At 40.1% G+C, this 20,420-nt stretch overlaps 1 protein-coding gene across 1 annotated transcript in view; it reads right to left on the bottom strand.

The window, feature by feature from the left end:
- Positions 1-1,377: 1,377 nt before the first annotated feature.
- Positions 1,378-20,420, bottom strand: part of nxph1 (neurexophilin 1) — a gene marked incomplete at both ends in the record, with an annotated part of 51,038 nt that continues 31,995 nt past the window's right edge. Inside the window, one exon of the mRNA XM_079175464.1 lies at positions 1,378-2,133. Within this exon, the coding sequence (XP_079031590.1) occupies positions 1,378-2,133 (756 nt within the window). The remainder of the gene's footprint in view (positions 2,134-20,420) is intronic.

Here is a 20,420-nt window from a genome sequence, read left to right as displayed (position 1 = left end):
TACACACTGGAGCCTGATGTTAGCCGCTTCAAACAGCTGACAGGCGTAGTGACATGTCACCCGACTTCAATTAGTCATTACTTACATTATTACAGAAAGAAACAGAAAAAACCCACACATACCAGCATTCAATTAATAAAATGTACTGTGCTGTTTAATTCATATGGACATCTCCAACCCCCCCACCCAAAACCAATAAAGAAAATTTCAATGAATACTTTTAATATATTTAGTCAGTTTACAGCTTCTGTACAGGATTGCTGAGTTCAAGAAATTCACAACTAGGGCAGCAACATCATTTTCTTTGTTAGAGGAACCAAGAACGAGCATAAATGGAGTGAACAATAGGACTTAGCAGGTAAGGGGTGAACACACAGCTCATGGGGGGTATGTACAGAAGCAGCGCAATTGGGATATTCTATGTACAATACAAACCATTCATACAAATTAGGCTCTAAGATATAGAATTCAATACATTACATTTGATATATTAAGTGACAATGAGCAAGCCCCATCCCCAAAAACAACCCGCTGATCAATCAGTCAGAGTAACCAGACATGCAATCAGCTGAGAATGAGCCAATCACCCGACAAACTCAACATCTAGCTGTACTAGCAGGAACACTGGCAACAGCTGAAGATTGACAGTGTTACAGTGTCTGAGCGCATTAACGCATTTTCTCTTCCAACTTGAGGGGGAAGCCTGCTCAGATCTAGCTCACCCCTATGTAGGTAAGACCACCTTACATCGCTAAAAGCATCATACGCACATTAAAATCTTCACTGTCCTCCTCAGCTGCCTTGCAGGTTTATTAAAAAGGAGTTTTTTAAATTTTTTTTATTCTTTTTAGATGAGGAATTAATTTTGTTTTCCAGTTATGCAGGATAAACTGCAGAGCATAAATAGCACAGCAGGGGTGAACAGTCCATATGTTGTTGTCCAGGGTTATATGCTAAAAGAGGAAAACAAAGTTGTAAACATCAAGTTTGAAAAGAAGTGAGAACTAAAAATATAGCAAACATCAAAGGGCAGAGTTTAAAAGTGATCCCAAAAGGACCAAAAAGCCCTGCTATTTACACAACAGTGACAAAACATAATGCAGGAACAAAATTCTAACTGCTAATTATCATTGTAATCACAGAGTTTTTCAGGTCATTTTAAGCACTTCATAGTCTTATATACCACCTTTTTACTTAAAAGTTACTGCTCTCTCTGCAAAATTCAGAACATTAAATTGGGGAATCAATTGGGATGGCTGATTCTGTGGTATGAAAATGGTTAGGGACAGTACGGCTAACATACACATTTCTCTGGGAAGCCCCAGTCTGTGCTCCACTCGTCCACTTTTCTGTGTATGAGACCATAATATGGGAACATCAGCCAGAAGGGAAGTAGGGAGTGTCACTGTGGTAGTTATAGTCTGGGCAAACTTTCTGCACCAGCTTGTAGTCGGTGCTGTAGAAGGAAATGAAGATGCAGATGACTTTGAAAGGTTTGGAGCAGAGCCAGGAGACATGGCTCTGGGTCTGCTCCTGGTAGCAGGTCTTGGACGGGTCGAAGTTGCAGAGTGTGTTCTTGGCACCCTTCTCCACCTTCTCGTACTCTATGCGGCAGTTAAAGGACTTTGAGTCCTTTGCGTCGATGACGGACTGCTGAGCCGCCACGTCAAACTCCACTATCTTGGTTGGAGGTACCAAGCTGACGGACACGTTGCCCTGGCCTGTGGAGTTGTGGCGGAAGTAGACACTGAAGGTGCCGTTGCCGTGATCCACGATCTTACCGGTGATCAGCAGGTTGAGTTTGACCGTCTTGATGTTAGAGTGGAAGTCCCCCCAGCCGAACATCTTCTTGAACTTCCCCGTCTTAACCATTGGCCGCCGTTTAGCACGCGGCCGTGAGTCCTGCAAGTCTGTGGTGTTCCTCAGCCAGTCCCACAGGTCCTGCTCAGAGTAGGGCTCTGGAGTATCGTAGCGAAGGTCCAAGGCTGTGCTGTTCTCTTTGCCATGTAGAGTCTGTGACAGCAGCCTACTGATGGACATGTCCTTACTGCTTCCTGTCCATATATGCTTTAGTGTTGATTTGGGGCTTCCTGACTTGACAATGTCCGACTTTGAGGCGCGGGCACTTTTAACCTGGGAAAGAGAGAAAAAACATCTGGTTGGCCACATATCTCTTTGACTCTAGTTTTCTGGAATTGTAATTTAGTATTTAATATAGGTGAAATAAAGATATTTTTCAGTTCTAATTGATCAATTTCAATACATTGCTAGTGAAACCTGTAGTTTCAGGGCAGCAGAACATGAAAGATGAAAACACAATTTAAGAAATATGGAGAGTAAAACTGTTCAAAATCATTTAATGATGAATACAAATGTAGCTCAAATGAAATGATGAAGGAAATAATTGGGGAAATGCATTGCATCACTTTTAAATGCCTTTTTCTGGCACATTACAGTTATTAAGTTACTTTCTCCAACTGTACATGAGTGGAAAAGCATAAAAAAGCAGGAGGGTCCATTATGTCGTGTGCATTCATGTGCTTCCTTGTTTGGGTTTTAGTTGAGTACAACATACACAACCAAGACTCCAACATTTTCTCCGTAGTGAACAAACACTCCACAGAGTAACATTTTGATTCTCATCATCGCTCTTCCGACCATCAATCTGAGTAAAAGTCTAATCAGATACTATAAGTGAAACACCTTTTAAAGAACACTTCTTAAATTTGTTAAACAAACCAATAACCAATTTCCCTACACCTCATATACCAACCCGTTCTCATTCCCAACACGTCTCCTATGGAAGCTTGGACAGGACCACTTGGCGACACTTAGGTTTAGGCAACAAACATTGTGCGTATGTGACGTAACTTAAGGACTTTACGTTAAGCACTTGCGTAACTTAAATTAATTGGACAAGGGACACAAACAGCAGAAGGAACTGCTGGGTTTGTTTGATCCATCCACCTCGTTCCTACGCCCTACACAGACTTTGTCACTCTTTATATTACTTTGCGCACGTTGCTCTGAGCATGTGGGTTTGCATCGAAGTTACTTAAAAGCCCTGTGCATCTCATACAGCCGCTTAAGGGTGCCATGTGCGTTGGTATCAGACGCCAAGAGGCTTTACAAAGCGCCTGTATTTGACGCCCTGGGAATGAGACTACACACCTAATATCAAGTATCAAGTCCACACTGGTTATAGGTGAAGGCATTATAACAAAGGCTTACATGATGGTTTTCTGTTAAGTAATTCACAGTCCCAGGGCCACAAGCTTCACCTTCCAGAATGTCTTGTATATAATGTTGAATAATTCTGTAGAATTTCAAGCAGGTGGGTGGGAAGGAGTTCTTAGTTCATGGGCCTAGAAAGGTTTGAGCCGGCCCCGCCAATACAGGAATGTACTTCTGTATCAGGTGAAAGGATGTGTCATGAGATATTACTGACCTATATCATCTATATCAATTCAGGAAATATTGACTTTTACATGCATGTCGTGTTCCACTAAATTGACCAATCACATGTATTCCATGGGGGGTTAGAGAGATCAATCTTTGTTGCGAGCTTCAATTTTTGAATGGTGACAGAAGACAGCTCCAAATTTGGAATTATAGAGTATCCGCTGGATCACACAGATAAATATAGTGGTTGTTCAGGGGTTAAAGAGTGGACTATTAACTACAGAGTGCTCCCTGAATTGAAGATTGATGAACCCGAGGGTTTTCACTATTTAGCGCCGATGAGTGGAATTAGGCTCATACAGGCCCCGGTGGATGTATGTGACATTGATTGCCTGATTTCTACTGTAAAAGGTGACAGCAGATCCATCTTGCTGAGGTTTTTGCATTTTGTGGCTTGCCCCCAGGATCGATACTTGGAAAATAAGGTTTTGCTACCAATCAGTTTGAATTGAATTGCCTCTCAGCGCCTCTTTCAACAGCATAAGGGCATACAGAAAGCTTTACACATATAGCTTAATATTATAGGGTTAATATACCTGTCCTGTAAAGTATGTCACAGACGGGCCAAGATAATTTAAATCAAGATATGATTCTGAGAGGACTCTGAGTTTTAGATTAAAGCTGATGAATAATAAGTTAAATAATTTGATTTGAACAGTGATTATGTTGAACTATTTCTGCTCTTGGCCCAAATTGTAACTGTAATTTCTGCACATTAAAGAAGAATTTCTTTTTTTAAGAATTGTGTGTATTTTGTGTAAGTCTCTTTTCTTTCTTGTTGGTCTGTTGGTAGGTCAGTCGACCGGCCCAACAAGCTGAAATAACTCGAAGATTATGCAATTTCCTCTTAGAGAAATGAATGATTCCCTGTCGGTGATCATTCGTCTTTTCTTCTACCGATACCATGAGGTTAACATTTGTGGTTCAGAATGAAACATCTCAACAACTCATACATGGAATGTAAAACAGTTGGCTCAGACATTCATGTTCCCAACAGAACAAATCCTACTGACTTTGATGATCCTCTGACTATTCCTCTAATGAGGTTGACAGTTGAGATTTCTTTGAAGGAAATGTGCAAACTATTGGTTGGATTGCAGTGAACTTTTGTACAAATCTCAAGGTAATGCATGAAAATACATTCTGCCCTGCCGTTCGTTCACGTCAACGTAAAATATGCTTACGTGGCATAAAAAAACTAATTGTGTTCTGGTAACGCAATAACTGTCATCAATTAGATTAATAATTAGATTAATGATTTTAACAAATTTGAATAAAGTATATATCTATCTATCTATCTAATAACTGAAATATAATTACCGTTTTGGGATTTGTAACCCCTTGCACTACTCGTTGCTGGGGAAAGTAATAATACTACAGTAATTTGCGTTACTGACCAACATTGATGTTAACACACTAAACCAAGATGGTTAACATAGTAAACATTATTCCTGCTAAACGTCAACATGCTAGAAGTATCATTATGGGCATGTTAGCATTTAGCCCAAAGTACCATTGAGCAGTTCACAGAAATGAATGCTGCGTTACAGCGAGTTATCCATGCTATCAATCTCTTGTCTTGTTTTGCCTACCAATACTGGTTTTATGGGATTGATACAAAGAAAAGGACCTGAGTCATGGTATGGACACACTCTGCTTTTACATATTACATCCAGACCTAATTGTGCACTAAGTAGAGTGTTAAATATAACCAAGTCACCCCCTTGGAGAATGTACATTAGACTTGAGGAAAATCAAAAGGGAAGAAACAAACAGAAGTTGACTGAAGTTAACAGCCCACTCTGTGGAGCTGAAGAGGGTCTCAGGGGATCTATCTTTAGCCTCAAGGGTTAAACTCAGAGAGCACTTTGCTGCATGAGGCAGATACACTCAGCAATCATTTCCTATTCAAACAGGTGAGGTGGTCTTCTCATACTGAAGAATACTCCAGGATGGTGGGGGATGAGGATTAAGTTGCAATGGATTTATGGTAATGTTCCTGCTTATGAAGAGGATCTAGTAAAGTCCCTTTTCTCACAGTGGATTCAATAGAATTGATTAAAAAACGAACATAAAAACAGAAGACAAAGCGCTTCTGATGCAGTTGCTTTGAGGGGAATAGTCATTTTCTTTTCCATCTTCCAGCTTAATCCTCACTGATATACAGTCCTTGCTCATGTAGTCAGCTGTAGAAAACAACATAAACACTATGATACAAGCGCGCAGTTCAGCAGCATCAGACCTTATTTCATTTGATCTTAACCGGCAGTGGTAGATGATTTCAGATCCTGTACTCCAATCTTCTAGTTATTAAGTAAGTAGAAGTGGAGTAGAAGCTTGAAGGTGCATAACACGAGATTGGGAGCCTTTTGATTGCCTCTCAATGGCTCTCAACATGGCGACGCCTGAGCTGGTGGCTCGTAGCTAACTGTGTCAACTGCAGTAAGAGTACGAAATATGGCAAATGTGCTGACAGACATAACAGGGTTTACGTGAGGGGGAATCGAAGGGTGGGCGCTACACTTCAGCGACAAAGCTGTCTGTGTTGAGATTGTTATCACTATCCGTTCAGAGCGGCTGCCGTGAGTTACCTAGTTGGGCGCACTAACATATATTAATGGCCACGCACAGCCGGCCCGGCTACGTAAAAGCAAGGAGAAGCACATTTAAGAACACACTCAGAGGGAGTGCCACTTTATTCTCTGCTCAGGTAAACATTACTCCACTTTATCTTTACATAGCAAATAGTTGTTTCCCACTATATTAATGATCTAAATGTCTTATATTGCTCTTTTAACATGACATTTGTTCGGTACAACAGGAGCAGATTAACTCACTGTGGTGTGAAAATAAACTCTGGTAGGGATGGGTGGTATGAGGATACTGTATATATCATCAAATGATATAAAAATGTCCATTGTTCATATTTTTTCTATATTGTTTCATTGCTTCATTGCAGTAACACCGAACACAAACAAATAAGGACTTAAACCAGCACAAAACTACTCTTTAACCTCAGTTGTTATTACCAATGATATAATAATCTGTGAGGGTATGGAGGCTATATACACCTGACAGGCTGTTGATTCAGACCAAGATGTGTATGTATACATTTTAATGGGTCTCAATTCCTGCCACCTGTCCTGTAAAATGCACTAATCAGCTGTCTTTGATTTATATATTAAAATTGCTGTCCCCTTTGTTTAGATACGATACAGGTGAGGCCTATATTTATTCATTTAGTTGAAACTGCTCAGTTCTTTTTTTGGACTAAGTCCTCAATAAAATATTATAAAATGATATTTAATTCACACAGGATTATGCAAAAGTGAGCTTTAACATGTGGTTAATTCAAATGACTTAATTTATTGATTTACCAGAAAACAGACAATAACAGACGGTACATGCAGATGAACGGCGCCCGGCCTCCCTCTGTGCCGCCTGTTGGCACACACCCGCTGGCAAAACACTGTTTTTGCGTCATCCGTTGACGTTCAGCTGCATGTACTGCCAGCACTGCAGTGACACAGAGCCGGCTAAAATCCAAAGGAAAAGTTTAGTTTGACTAAATTAGACCTCAACCATATTGTTTTCTAAATGAAAACGTTTTTTGCCCACTAATATCCATATACACCTTTATTCTGGTCTCTCTCCATATTTCTCTGTCAGCTACTACAATCCACAAACAGTGAAGTGCGATTTTATATGACTGTGGCTAGCCAGTCACCCAAGTACCAAAATCTCATTTGGATTATTTTTTGTAAACGCCCGCCGAGTAAAGGATATGTCATCAATAATTTAAAACCCGTTGTCAGAAGAGAAAAGACACAGATTTGATGTAAAACTACTCTGATACTCATTTTTCGACATATATTCTGCACTTAACGAGATATAAAAAGTAAATGAAAAAAAACCATTTAAAGTTTAAAGTAAACTGGAAAAATGTATTTTTCATTTCACCCGGTCTTTAAGATATCAGTCGCTAATGGTGGTTGATTTAGAATATCTGAGTGAAAGCAATGGAATTGTGCTTTGATCTTAGCAGTCTGGAGTCTTGTTGAGTTTAGCAGTCTGGAGTCTTGTTGAGTTTAGCAGTCTGGAGTCTTGTTGTTGAGTTTAGCAGTCTGGAGTCTTGTTGTTGAGCTTAGCAGTCTGGAGTCTTGTTGTTGAGTTTAGCAGTCTGGAGTCTTGTTGAGTTTAGCAGTCTGGAGTCTTGTTGTTGAGTTTAGCAGTCTGGAGTCTTGTTGAGCTTAGCAGTCTGGAGTCTTGTTGAATTTAGCAGTCTGGAGTCTTGTTGAGTTTAGCAGTCTGGAGTCTTGTTGTTGAGTTTAGCAGTCTGGAGTCTTGTTGTTGAGCTTAGCAGTCTGGAGTCTTGTTGTTGAGTTTAGCAGTCTGGAGTCTTGTTGAGTTTAGCAGTCTGGAGTCTTGTTGAGTATAGCAGTCTGGAGTCTTGTTGAGTTTAGCAGTCTGGAGTCTTGTTGTTGAGTTTAGCAGTCTGGAGTCTTGTTGTTGAGTTTAGCAGTCTGGAGTCTTGTTGAGTTTAGCAGTCTGGAGTCTTGTTGAGTTTAGCAGTCTGGAGTCTTGTTGAGTTTAGCAGTCTGGAGTCTTGTTGTTGAGTTTAGCAGTCTGGAGTCTTGTTGTTGAGTTTAGCAGTCTGGAGTCTTGTTGTTGAGTTTAGCAGTCTGGAGTCTTGTTGTTGAGTTTAGCAGTCTGGAGTCTTGTTGTTGAGTTTAGCAGTCTGGAGTCTTGTTGAGTTTAGCAGTCTGGAGTCTTGTTGAGTTTAGCAGTCTGGAGTCTTGTTGTTGAGTTTAGCAGTCTGGAGTCTTGTTGTTGAGTTTAGCAGTCTGGAGTCTTGTTGAGTTTAGCAGTCTGGAGTCTTGTTGAGTTTAGCAGTCTGGAGTCTTGTTGTTGAGTTTAGCAGTCTGGAGTCTTGTTGTTGAGTTTAGCAGTCTGGAGTCTTGTTGTTGAGTTTAGCAGTCTGGAGTCTTGTTGTTGAGTTTAGCAGTCTGGAGTCTTGTTGAGCTTAGCAGTCTGGAGTCTTGTTGTTGAGTTTAGCAGTCTGGAGTCTTGTTGAGTTTAGCAGTCTGGAGTCTTGTTGTTGAGTTTAGCAGTCTGGAGTCTTGTTGTTGAGTTTAGCAGTCTGGAGTCTTGTTGAGTTTAGCAGTCTGGAGTCTTGTTGTTGAGCTTAGCAGTCTGGAGTCTTGTTGAGTTTAGCAGTCTGGAGTCTTGTTGAGTTTAGCAGTCTGGAGTCTTGTTGAGCTTAGCAGTCTGGAGTCTTGTTGTTGAGTTTAGCTGTCTGGAGTCTTGTTGTTGAAAGATGAGTTTCAGGTTTTCAGAATTGTGTGTGGAGAAAAACTGTCATACAGATTTTTTTTTCAGGAATATCACCAGAGACTTCCAGTTTGTAACACTGCAAATATATAAACATTGTAATACTTTCATCAGTGGGCCATACGCTCGATCAACTTTGTGTTACCTCATTCAGTGATAGGTAGTGACTTAATAGTCATTTATTTAAATGTGAATCTTCGAAATTGCCACTTTAAGGTTTTCAAAGTCAATTCAGCAGATGAAGCATTCTGTCAATTTATATTCTAGAATAGCTATTCTGGTTTTCTGCATAATAGTCTGCTTGAATTCATTGAAAGATATTCTGGGAATTCCCACCACTCTGTCTCTGAAGATACTGATATTGATATATTAATGTGGAAAAATGTTACACCAGTGTCTTTATCCAAACTATTTGCAGTAATAACAATAACATACAACATTCACAGAGCATAAAGCAGTGCAGGCGGTGGCTGTTTATCTGTACTCATTGTTTGTCATGTCCAGTGGGTGGGCTCTATATGCGGCGCATACAGACATGTTTATCTGTGCAGTTCTCAGGCCCAGGCATCATCCAGCATGTTTCGGGCCAATGGCCAGTGGGTCTGCTGGATCCTGGAGCTGCCAGCTGTAGTGCTTTCACCTAAGGGAACGGTGCATCTGGTAAAACGCGGCCGGCACCGTGGCCAGCACAGGCCTCGCAGATACCTGCCTGCCAGCCAGACAGCCAGTTGCTTGCCCCCCAAGCAAGCAAGACTGCTGGGCGAGGCAGGCAGCACCGTCTCTGCCTGTTCTATTCAGTCCAGACATGGTGTCTTTACTGAAGCATCTGTATACTGAAAGTCCTAGAACTTGCTTGCTGCAAGTTGCTGCAAACTTCACATTTAAGAGAGCTACCAAATCCTGTTTCATTCAGCAACAAAGCTGTGCTCATGTCTAAATGGAATGTTTGTCATTGCTCTATTGCACTGTATTCTGTCTTTTTACCTCACTGTTCTAAACCACTTGTTTCATAAAATACCTTCTAGGGACGGGTTTTGCAAACCCTGATATATCGGATAACGGTCTTCAGTTTGTCTATCTGTATTGTATCTGTCCATGTTTAATAAACCCTAAATACATCAAAACTTAAGCTGGACCCATACTGTGGAGTTAAAGTCATATAAAATGAAAATAATACATATGTTATGTGGCAGGGTGATTCACTATTTAAAGATTATGAATATGTATTTAAAAATCTGGCTTGTTAATTGCCTTGCTATTGATGTCTTTATTTCTAATGTAGAAAATGATTATATGTGGAGCAGAATCTGGGGCTGTCCTGTCCCTAAACGTTGGAATGACTACATTTGACCAGTCTGTACTGGCACAGTTCCAGTACAGGAATTCAGTCATGCACTTACTGATACATGCATAGCATACAGGTACACATCCATCGACCAAACAAGCCCAGAAAAATGTGCTGCTGTTCTGCTGTTTACTGCTGTGACATGTGACTGAGTCCTGCCAGACAGCTGCTGGGGGAAACTGGCCTCTTTCACCGCTGAAATCCTGAACCGGTAGATGGTCTGCTGTCCTGAGGCTAAGGCAGCAGGTTGCGTCCCCAGCTATATTGTTTGGCAGTACTCTTTGCACCACTTACAGTATAAACTGAAGCAATAGGGGTCTTAACATGACATCTGCATTATTACACAAACTCAAGGCCTCTTCTTGTAGAAGGGTCCAAGCAAGTCAGGCACAAGACAGTAGTTATATTGTCTAACTGTGACCAATCTCTCAGGCTATTGATTGAAATAATCACAAATATGGTTTTATTGACATTGTTTTATTCACAGCATATAAAGAGATGTAATTGTGGAGAGAGGGACTTTAAATGCTCTGCCTGTTGGTGGGTCAGTCATTAACTAGACACCAAAGCCCATCAAAGCCACATGCTGGGCAGCTGCTGGTTTACACTACCAACGTCCAGCAGTGAGACCGAATGGTGTTTTACGAATTGGTTTCTCTCAAGCAAAATACTACAATCTCAATTTCTTTTAAAGTGTGTTTTCTCCAGAAGAGCAACAGTTGTTTACTACACACTCCTCCTTCCACTTTTCTCCTATTTTTGTCATATCACTTGGCCTTTTGGCCTCAGCTTTCTACGAGCCGGTATGAAACACTGTCACGTTGTCCTTTCGATGTCTTAGCGGTTTCCAGTCACAGGTCATTTGCACCAGGAGGTGTCACAGTGTGTGTGTATTAGTGTGTGATGTACAGTAAACTGTCTAATAGCCATCAAACATGCTCTCTTAGTGACTAGCTGTCAATGCTGATAAAGCCATCTCTACTACAAACCCAGACAGATGCTGTGTGTTCATGTCATCAGTTCCAGATGAATCAAATCTTTGAATCAAAAGTAAGGACTAGAGGCCAGATATAACATGAGTGTAAATAAACATACATTTTTTTAAATTCCATCTCTACTTCTCAGCAGGCTTAGGTAAAAAAAAAAGAGCACTATACAAACAAATGTATTTGGCTTAACAGGGTGTCAATGTGTATTATTTATTTCAAAGACTTGAGTCCTGTGCAGCTGAATGTGTTTGATGTGTGTGTTGGAGAGGGTTTCTTCCCAGGAAAGATCAGCCAGACGGCAGGTGTTCAGTACAGCGTTATGTAAATGCTTTCACGCACTGGCTACAGGCTTTATATCAGTCACTCATAGAGATGAACATGTTGAAATGAGCAAGACCAACAACATGACTATTGAGAATTATTATTCCCAAAAAAGTATAGCGGCCCTTAAATCTGGGTTCACAGCAAGACGGCTGGCAGTCAGTAGCAATGACATTTTACTCTGGTAAGATTTAAGAAGTTTAATATCCAACATGGGACTCCTTTTCACTTGTGTGCTGTGCAGGCAGGACAGGGCTAACAAGAGCTTTTGACAAGTTGTGACTTATACTGCTTCTTAAAAGAGTGCAGCAAGGGTGAGGTGTTTTTCTCGGTCAGCCTCAGAAGTTAGCATCGCACTGGCTCCCTTGACAATAAGCCAATTGGATTTAGAGGATTTTGGATGATTGCAGAAAATAATTTTGGTGGCAAACAGACGTTTATGATAGTTACACTTCTATGACTTTTGAAGTGTGAATGCAATCGCCAGAAGTAAAAAGCCAAAGTTAGGCTACGAACAACACCAAGGTTGCATGACTTCACCACCTCTAAACTCAAGTGTTCTAGTGATGACGTTTAATAGTCTCATTTGTTAGCACCGCCTTTTCTAAGACACGTAAAAGCTTCTAAATTCACCTGTGGGGTAATTACTGACATATTTTATGTCTTGAACAAAACATTCAAATGTAATCCAAAACCCATTTAAAAAAACCTTAGACTTTGAGAAGAGGGAACCACAAGTGCAAAAATGCTGGCTCATGTCCGGGTTTTAGGACTCATTCCTGCAACGTTCTATATGGGTTCTCATCAAACATTTTGCTGTCGTCAACATATATCAGTGTTTTTGCACTAACTGCAGCCAAGCAGTATATTTTTTTCCCTCTATTATAAAACAGCAATGTGAGCAATCAATATGTCCTGAATGAGAAGTCAATCTCAACATCACTTAGAAGAGTGAACCACTTATTCACCATTGCACATTGCCAGACATTGATGCATCAGGATCAGATATATCATCGTTGTTCTTCCACACACTCTTCTACCTCGTCAAAACGTTACACCTACATTACACACAATGCGACCCGACAGTTGGGATTCTGATGTGTAAAGCTAGAGGCATCTAATGTAACCTGGAGCCTCTAGCTCGCAGCAGAGATGATAGCGTCAGAGGTTTTGGTAAACTCAATTCCTTCTAACAATCACAGACTTTCTTCATCTACAGACTTCATCTTCAGCCCCAACCGACACTGTATCAAATGACATCACTTGAGGCAATTTACCAGGCTTCACACAGCTCCCTCTGGAGCCACAAAAGGCTTTCTACAACCTCAGTCACATTGAACTCTGCATTAAGTGAACTGGGTGAGATCAATGAACGGCCAGAAGCAAATGTGTTGTGAAAGTAATGTTGTGTATGCTAATTTGTTTTGTAGGTGGCAAAACTCAAACTCAAAATATCGTCAAATTAGACAAATTCAAATATTAAAGCGCATAAAAGAAAAAAGCACAATCAAACACAGTACAATCGCATCAAGCCAAGGATAGAGTGAAATGCCTTTATTTGGGCATATCAATGTTAAAAAGTACAACAGGAGAACGCTGAACCGTTTTCCTTGGGGTGTGGCTAGAAATGTTGTGCTTCCTTGTATAGATGATGAGTGGCCAAGAGGTTCATTTACAATTACTTGATTACATATTTTTGCATTGTTTTATGTTTGTGTTTTCATTGTATTCTGTTTATTGTTTTGAGGATGTGATGCAAGAAAAATGCTGGTGTGTACAATAAATAAAGTTTTATCTCATCTTATCATAGCGCATAACCAACAACAAAAAAAGACCTTAAGAAGCTTAAATATTTGTAAAACTTCCCGAGGTGTGTGATGTCATCTAAATGTAAATTCTTTCAAACGAGTCTCGGAAATCAGCAACTGGCTTCCCACCTACCAAAATCAAGCTGCCAAGTAAAACACTGTTTCCTGTGACTCTGCACCACATTGTAACCCATGGCAAATGGAACAAACCATTAAATCCATCTCAAGTCCTATCTTCAAGAACTTGTCATGTTTCATTTGGATACAAGAAGAATCATCCACATAGATTTACCCTCGGTGCCCTAAACTGTGCTCTTTTTAGAAGAAATCCTGGAAGTTCATTTGTTCTTCTAATTAACTTGTCGCTTTTTGCTGAACACACGGGTATTATTGATGTGGCTTTGTTATTGCCAACAGCTGAAGACTGGGGCAATAAATCAAATTACAACACTTGCATTGCGATCCATGTTGTGTTGTGAGCTCAATGGTAATTTGCAACTCAGTGACTGGAGAGGAAAATGGCCTGAGAGCAGATTGCATTAATTCATACTGTACACACTGTAGTGGTTAGCAACAACTGATAACCCAGGATCATACTATCAGTAATTATATATTGTTAATTCTAGTTTTACGACAAGCAGAAAACAGATTCAAAACAAACCTCATCCCAGGCTGTGGTTACTAGAGAACGAGCAGGACTTGCACCATCTCATTTGCTTTTTTACTGCCCAAAAGACAGAAGACAAAAGATCTGAGATGAGCTCCAGATTCTCTGTCTCTTTTGAAAATTTCCAATCATCATACTCATGCCAAAGAAGCTGCAAAGCAGGGCTGGAATAAAATGCTGGGCAAAGAATGAAGGCCTGAGCACAATGTGGTGCATGAAAGAAGCCTCATGAAAGCTCCAGAGAATGAAAAGAGACAGGGAGAAAGAGAAAGAGAGGAGAATTTGAGGGTGTTAGCTTTAGAATAGAGAAAGAGCAGGACTGAGGAGGATTGACCCTGAACATACGGACAATTAACCTTCAGTTCAGCAGAGTAAGCAAGAGAAAAACTGAGCCCCCACTGGCTGTACACTGATAAGTGAGCACACTATCAAAGTATGTAAGTATGTTCCTTTAACTGGGTTTCTATGGTATCAAAATGTCCACACAATAATCTCAGCAACTGTTTTTGTCATTCAACATTTCAGCTAGAAGCAATAAAATGCTGAACACCCTTTAATTTATTGATCAAAATCCATCAATCCAGGAAATGTAGGACTTTTTGACACAGCCTACCCCAGAGCTAATCCCAAAAATGGGCAAAGAGGTGAATGGTTGGTGGAGGCGGTGACACATCAGAAGAGACCTGAGACGACACCCACGTGTCACTCAAAGCCATCGAATATGGTTGACTTTAAGCCTTCATATCATTTGAACATCCAATGAGGTCCAGTTACAGTCTGGACTTATAATGCTCATAATCAATTAGTTGTTGTTGCAGAAGGGATGAATCACGTCATCAGGCTTAGTAAAGTGCCACCTGCTGTAAACTACAAGAGTTGTGGGTCCATGTCTAATAATGGATAACAATCACCAAAACTGTCAATCAATGACTCATTCCATGTGACTTCATCTTTACAGCAAGTGGGTCATCTGTGATAAGTGAACATGACACGGACCACAGCTAAAACGAACAAAATGAAGACAGAACAAAGCAAACTAAGTCCCCATTTACACCACAAGTGTCTCGTATCCTCATGGAGTCCAGATGAGATTCAAGACATTTTCACTTAATTTTCACTTAGCCAAATACATGCATCTTTGTTGACCAGCTCACAAATCTGTTTTTGTTTCCAGACTACATGTAAATCAGGGTTGGCCCTCCTCAAGTCCAGCAAAACGTAATAATACACCTGGTGCTGTTTGGTAACGGCCAAAAAACACCACACGAACAATTATCTACAACAGCAGCAGTTTAGTTACAACAATAAAAGTTTAGCTAGCATAAGCTAACAATTGTCCATACACTTATCAGGTAAATGCTAGTGAACCTTGTATTTTTGTATCGTATGTGTCGAAATCAATAGACCTGTTATTTATTGCTACTTTAATAAGATAAAGAACAATGGCTAATTTCCCTGTAATTCACGTGTAATTTAAGACGCCGTTATCAGTGGATTAAACACTTGCTTTCCATCCGTCTTGGATGCTTCTTGGATGCATTTACAGCTTTTTTAAAATCAGATGGCTGTCTTATCGATCCATTAAGGTAACTCAGTGTTGGGGTCTAAGAGTCATAACAGTCCATCTGTCAATTCCTCAGTGAGGATTTCAAATATGTCTTAACACATGGTCCATGATCCAATACAACATCGTTTTTTTAGCAATTCAGTATCAGATACCATACCATTTGAAATAAGTCACCAAGAAGGACTGCCTTAAAAGACATGTTCCCATCATTTTTTGTATTTTCAATTACTTTATTTGCACATGTTCAAAGTTTTGCTCACACAACCTGCAACATTTTGTGTTACTGTCCGACATTAGAAACAGTGACAGTATAACGGATGTCGAGTAACATCAGGGATATTTCCCTTCATTTTTGTCAAAAGGGAAAAGGGAATTTGGTGGAAAAAAAGCTTAAAAGTATTATAACAAATAACAATATAGACTGGGACCTGGATCAACTGATATTCTAATCACTATTTTGAGTTTTTGGAACCAGACGTTACACAAGAGGTTGGAGCTAAGTGCAACCAAACACTGAATTAGACATTTTTAGGCGCCCAAAATGAAAAAATACTGTGAAAAGATTTAAGTTCTAAGACGAAAACACTACGACCGGAAAACGCTGTGGTAGCAACCAGTCAATCACAAGGCAGCCACACCCAAAAATACAATGTGGTTGATCATGATAATTTACTAAATGAACATTATGCTGAATTGAAGAAGACTTTAATTAAACAAGTGTTTTAGAGAAAAATCAAGCACCCAGGAAGAGCGCCAGGCATTGAGGTTGTAAAATGCACCAATAGCAGAACAGAGTTAGTTTTCCTTTCACGGTTCATGTGAATGAGTCCAACAACGTGGCTGGAGCGAGGGAGGGAGGCGGGGTTAAAGGATACACTAGTGCGCTTGCTCTATAGGCACATAAATGCTGAAGATCGCTGTCAGATCCAGGTCATTTTATGCTAGGAGGTCAAACTTTTTTTGCTTCATGGGCAACCTTTTATAGGAATAAATGGGGATGATTTATCCAGTTCTCTTTAAAAAAAAAACAGACTAAGAGTTGCTTTTTTCACAGTTGTATCGATTTTCTGTCAGATTTGATACCAGATTTGGTTCATATTTATGGTTGTGTATCAATGAAGCCCTCTGCCTCTTGTATTGGTTTTCCATTGCTAAAGGCAATGTTTACACCCCTGGTCTGTTGGTGCTGGGCAGCAAGTTGTTTATGTTAGTACTGCACACAATAGAAGTAACATTGCACACTATTAAGTCAATTGAATATAACTGCCAATCGAGTACTTTGCAGGGGCTTCGGAGTGTGATTGTGTAGTGCGTTTTGAATATGGAAGATTTGTGGCTACAAACAGCAGTGTGCATTGAAGGAAGCTGCAAAATAGGTCAAAAATCTGGGTGGGCTGCCCAAACAAATATGGCATGTGGGAAAGACGTTTGTGGTTAACACAGATTACAAACTATCCTCTGATGACTTTTCTGCTCAGCTACATTGAGCCGCACATTCAGACATGACCAAGGCATCCAGAGGCTGTCTGCAGTCCCTGTGTCCACATCTCATAAAGTGTTCCTCAGAGAGAATAAACCATGAAACACGGTCACTAACAGCTATCAACACCCACGACACACAGTATGAGATAAACCATTAGTGCTTGGCGCCACACTGCTGCTAAGTGCCGCTGGAATATCACGGTTTGCCCATGTGCTGGAGCTGCCTAATGGTCATGTAAGCAGACTGTTAGACACATCATTAGAGCAGACTTTCTGGCTCTGTGTGCATGCAAAGGTGCAGACTATGTGTTTCACTCTCTTGTTCTTTCTTTCTGATTTTTAAGCATGTGCATAGTTCAGCTCATATGAATACTGACTTTGAAATCAAACCATGCCAATGATTTCTAGTTAAATGAGGTTGATATATTTAGAATTGTATTAATGAGACCAAATATCTAAAGCACTACTTGCACCCAGACGACACAGTGTATTTCATTTTTACCTTAACAGTGCTGGACTGAACAAACAAGCAAAGAAAAGGTAAAGAAAGAATGGGGTCATTAATAATATGAAAACAAAGTAAGCCTCTGGGGAGAATGAATGTGTTTTGAAAATAAGCTTATGAGATAGACTGTGTGCAAACGGGGACGCAAGAGGAGAGTTCACCCTGTATGGAGCATAGATGTGTTCAATAAATGTCATCACAATCGTTCCATTAGATTAAAAATATTGTGTTTAAGTAGGAATTTTAGCCTGTTAATGGTGTTAGAGGAAATGTCACCTCACATAGAATTTATGAATAGATGGACCATGCGTCTCCCACTGTACAGAGCTTATGCCAAAATACCTGGGATACAGGATCTGCCAGAGTCTGTGCAGTAGTGATCAGTGATCTGCTGCCCGACCCAATCACTAGCATGGCCACAACTTGATCGTAAGAGACAATCACAGCTGTCAATCACGATGTCAATCCCCCTTTGAATAGCATCAAATAACTAATGAAACCAAACTTATCAGAAAAACAAACACTTGAACATACATCAGCGTGAGGAGAACTACCCAAAGAGACAGAAACCATCGTTGAGAAAAATGTATTTGACGTGTACTTAGATTTCTTTGATTCCTATCCGCTAACATGGAGGTGGGTAGCTTTTTGGGTAGCTGTCATGTTGTCCATCTTTATCTATGGGAGGTCATGAAGGTTATTATAATTCATCTGCAGAGCAAAACCACTCCTCTTTTATACATGACATTACAGACACACTACAGAGTAGTGCAGACAGAGTCCCATTCCTCTGTCCAACCACTGATGTGGCAGATTAGCACCAGGTGTGCAGGCCTGCTGTGATGTTATCATTATTGATCTTCTGTGCAAATATGACTGAGTACGTTTGATTGTTGAAATGATTGATCCATAAACACATGGATCTGCATCATAAAAACACTAATAATGATATCTACATATATGTATGCTAAGTGGACTTTTTACATAATGTAATTTACTATTACATTCTATGTTATAACTTGTATGGGGTTTGATAAGATGAATTGTATAAAATAAGTTGTGCTAAAGTGAGTTGGGCAGATAGAAGAATGGGCCCATATCCAAAACCTCTCTTTCTGTAAGTGCTACTCAAACGTATTTTTCTACAGAAGTTTGTGTTTTCCCCTTTTCACAGGATTAAAGGAGCAAAACTCCATCAACTGAAGAACAAAAAGCTGGGAAGTATATGCTACACCTCAAGTTAGAATTATTTTGTCAAACAACTATACTATATACACGGTCAAGAATATATTTTTTCCATGTACAGCAGATGCTTGAATTCAACTTGACAATCAAACACATAAGGGAGATCACCATGTAATGAGAATAATTAACTTTAACAAACAAACTGTGTAATTCATTCTTGGTTCACATGAAATCTATAAATTCTAGTTAAACCTCAAATTCGTTCTCACTCTCATTGTCTTGGTGTTTACAAGCTTGAGATTCTGGCTGGTGAAATTCAGAAGCTAATATGTCCCGAGGTACCATAAATCAAAGCCGGCTTTATTTTGTCAGCACGCAGATGGCCCAAATACACAACTCACCTCAATTAAGACCCGAGGAGGGGAGCTAAAAGGGAAAAGTGTTTGGAGAGGAAAAAGGGCACCTGTTCGCCTGTCATATCCGCAGCTCTTCTGATCAGCGGCTCGGAGCTTCCCCCTGAGCTGTTTCGATGCTGAATTAATGATGGCAAACAAAGCCAAAGCCTCCTCACAGCCCCTTTGTGAGTTCATTCTCTTTCCACTTTGGTCCCTCTCAACTAATCTTCAGTGTCACACTTAATGAGATTTTCAGTTTGTAAAGTAAGTGGAGCAATAACTCCCCCAGCACTCGCCGCTGTCTCCATTCCCACCATCGCCTCCAATGCTTTTAAGCAACCACTTCTGCACCTCCTGTCTATTCCTCCTCTCGGTAAAAGACGCATTATGAGGGATTATTACTTATACAAATCGCATTGAATTATTCACACTGCAAAACGCGCAGCTGAAAGTACAGTATGCGTGTAATGTGTGGCATTATTTGCTTCATTATTCATAATGAGCAGTTTCTGCAGCTTCTCCAGACAAACAATGAGCCATTAAACATCATGAAAGTGAGATAAATATGCATATCGACATCAATTAAAAAAGGAATGAACTGTTAATTTTGTTGCCGTTTTTAAATGCTGCTTTATTTCATGTAATTAGTTTGATTAGTGTGATGCTAAATATAATCTCTCAGGCTACTGAGAGGGTCTATTGGAGAGCAACACATTAGCATTTTGTCTTCTATGCATATAGGTGTTACCTTTTACCTGCTCCTGTTCTCCCCGCTCGCTGTCTTGAATATGTACTTTGTAGCTGATTGATTTACCTCTCCTCAGTCTGGTGTATGGTCTCAACATATTAGTTCCATTGTCTCAGACATGTGTCAGTCTTGCTTTTGCCACTGGTCTCAGGGCCCAGTTAGGGTTATCAGCAGAGCAAGGATAGATGTGGTGTGTCTTTGCCAGGGAACCATTGTTGGCATCCTCCTTTCAAACTTCCCATTCAGTCATAAGTTTTACTTATGTTATTATTATTATTACTACTATTATTTACTATTTTTCTTGTGGCAATTGCCAGATAAAAACAGTGAAAAAAACACTCCAACATGACACATGCTAGAGATTGAACAAGTACATCCTCCACACACAACAAATCAAGTTATGTCACATGTTCTTTGTTAGATAAAGCTGGTCTGATAGGTACAAAGCTATAGGTTTGGTGTAGATGTATGAACAGCTGTATTTCAGAGACACATTACAATGTACCTGCATTTAAACATTTTTAAACTACTTATAGGACAGGTTTACATTTTTTTCAAGTGTCTTAAAACACTAGTGAGGTGCCCATATGAATATCAGAACAGGGTTTGCTTTCA

The sequence above is a fragment of the Pholis gunnellus genome (genome assembly GCF_910591455.1).
Source record: "Pholis gunnellus genome assembly, chromosome: 16".
In the NCBI taxonomy this organism is placed as follows: Eukaryota; Metazoa; Chordata; class Actinopteri; order Perciformes; family Pholidae; genus Pholis; species Pholis gunnellus.
The sequence above is the reverse complement of the archived record's forward strand: the minus strand, read 5'-3'. Positions and strand labels throughout refer to the sequence as shown.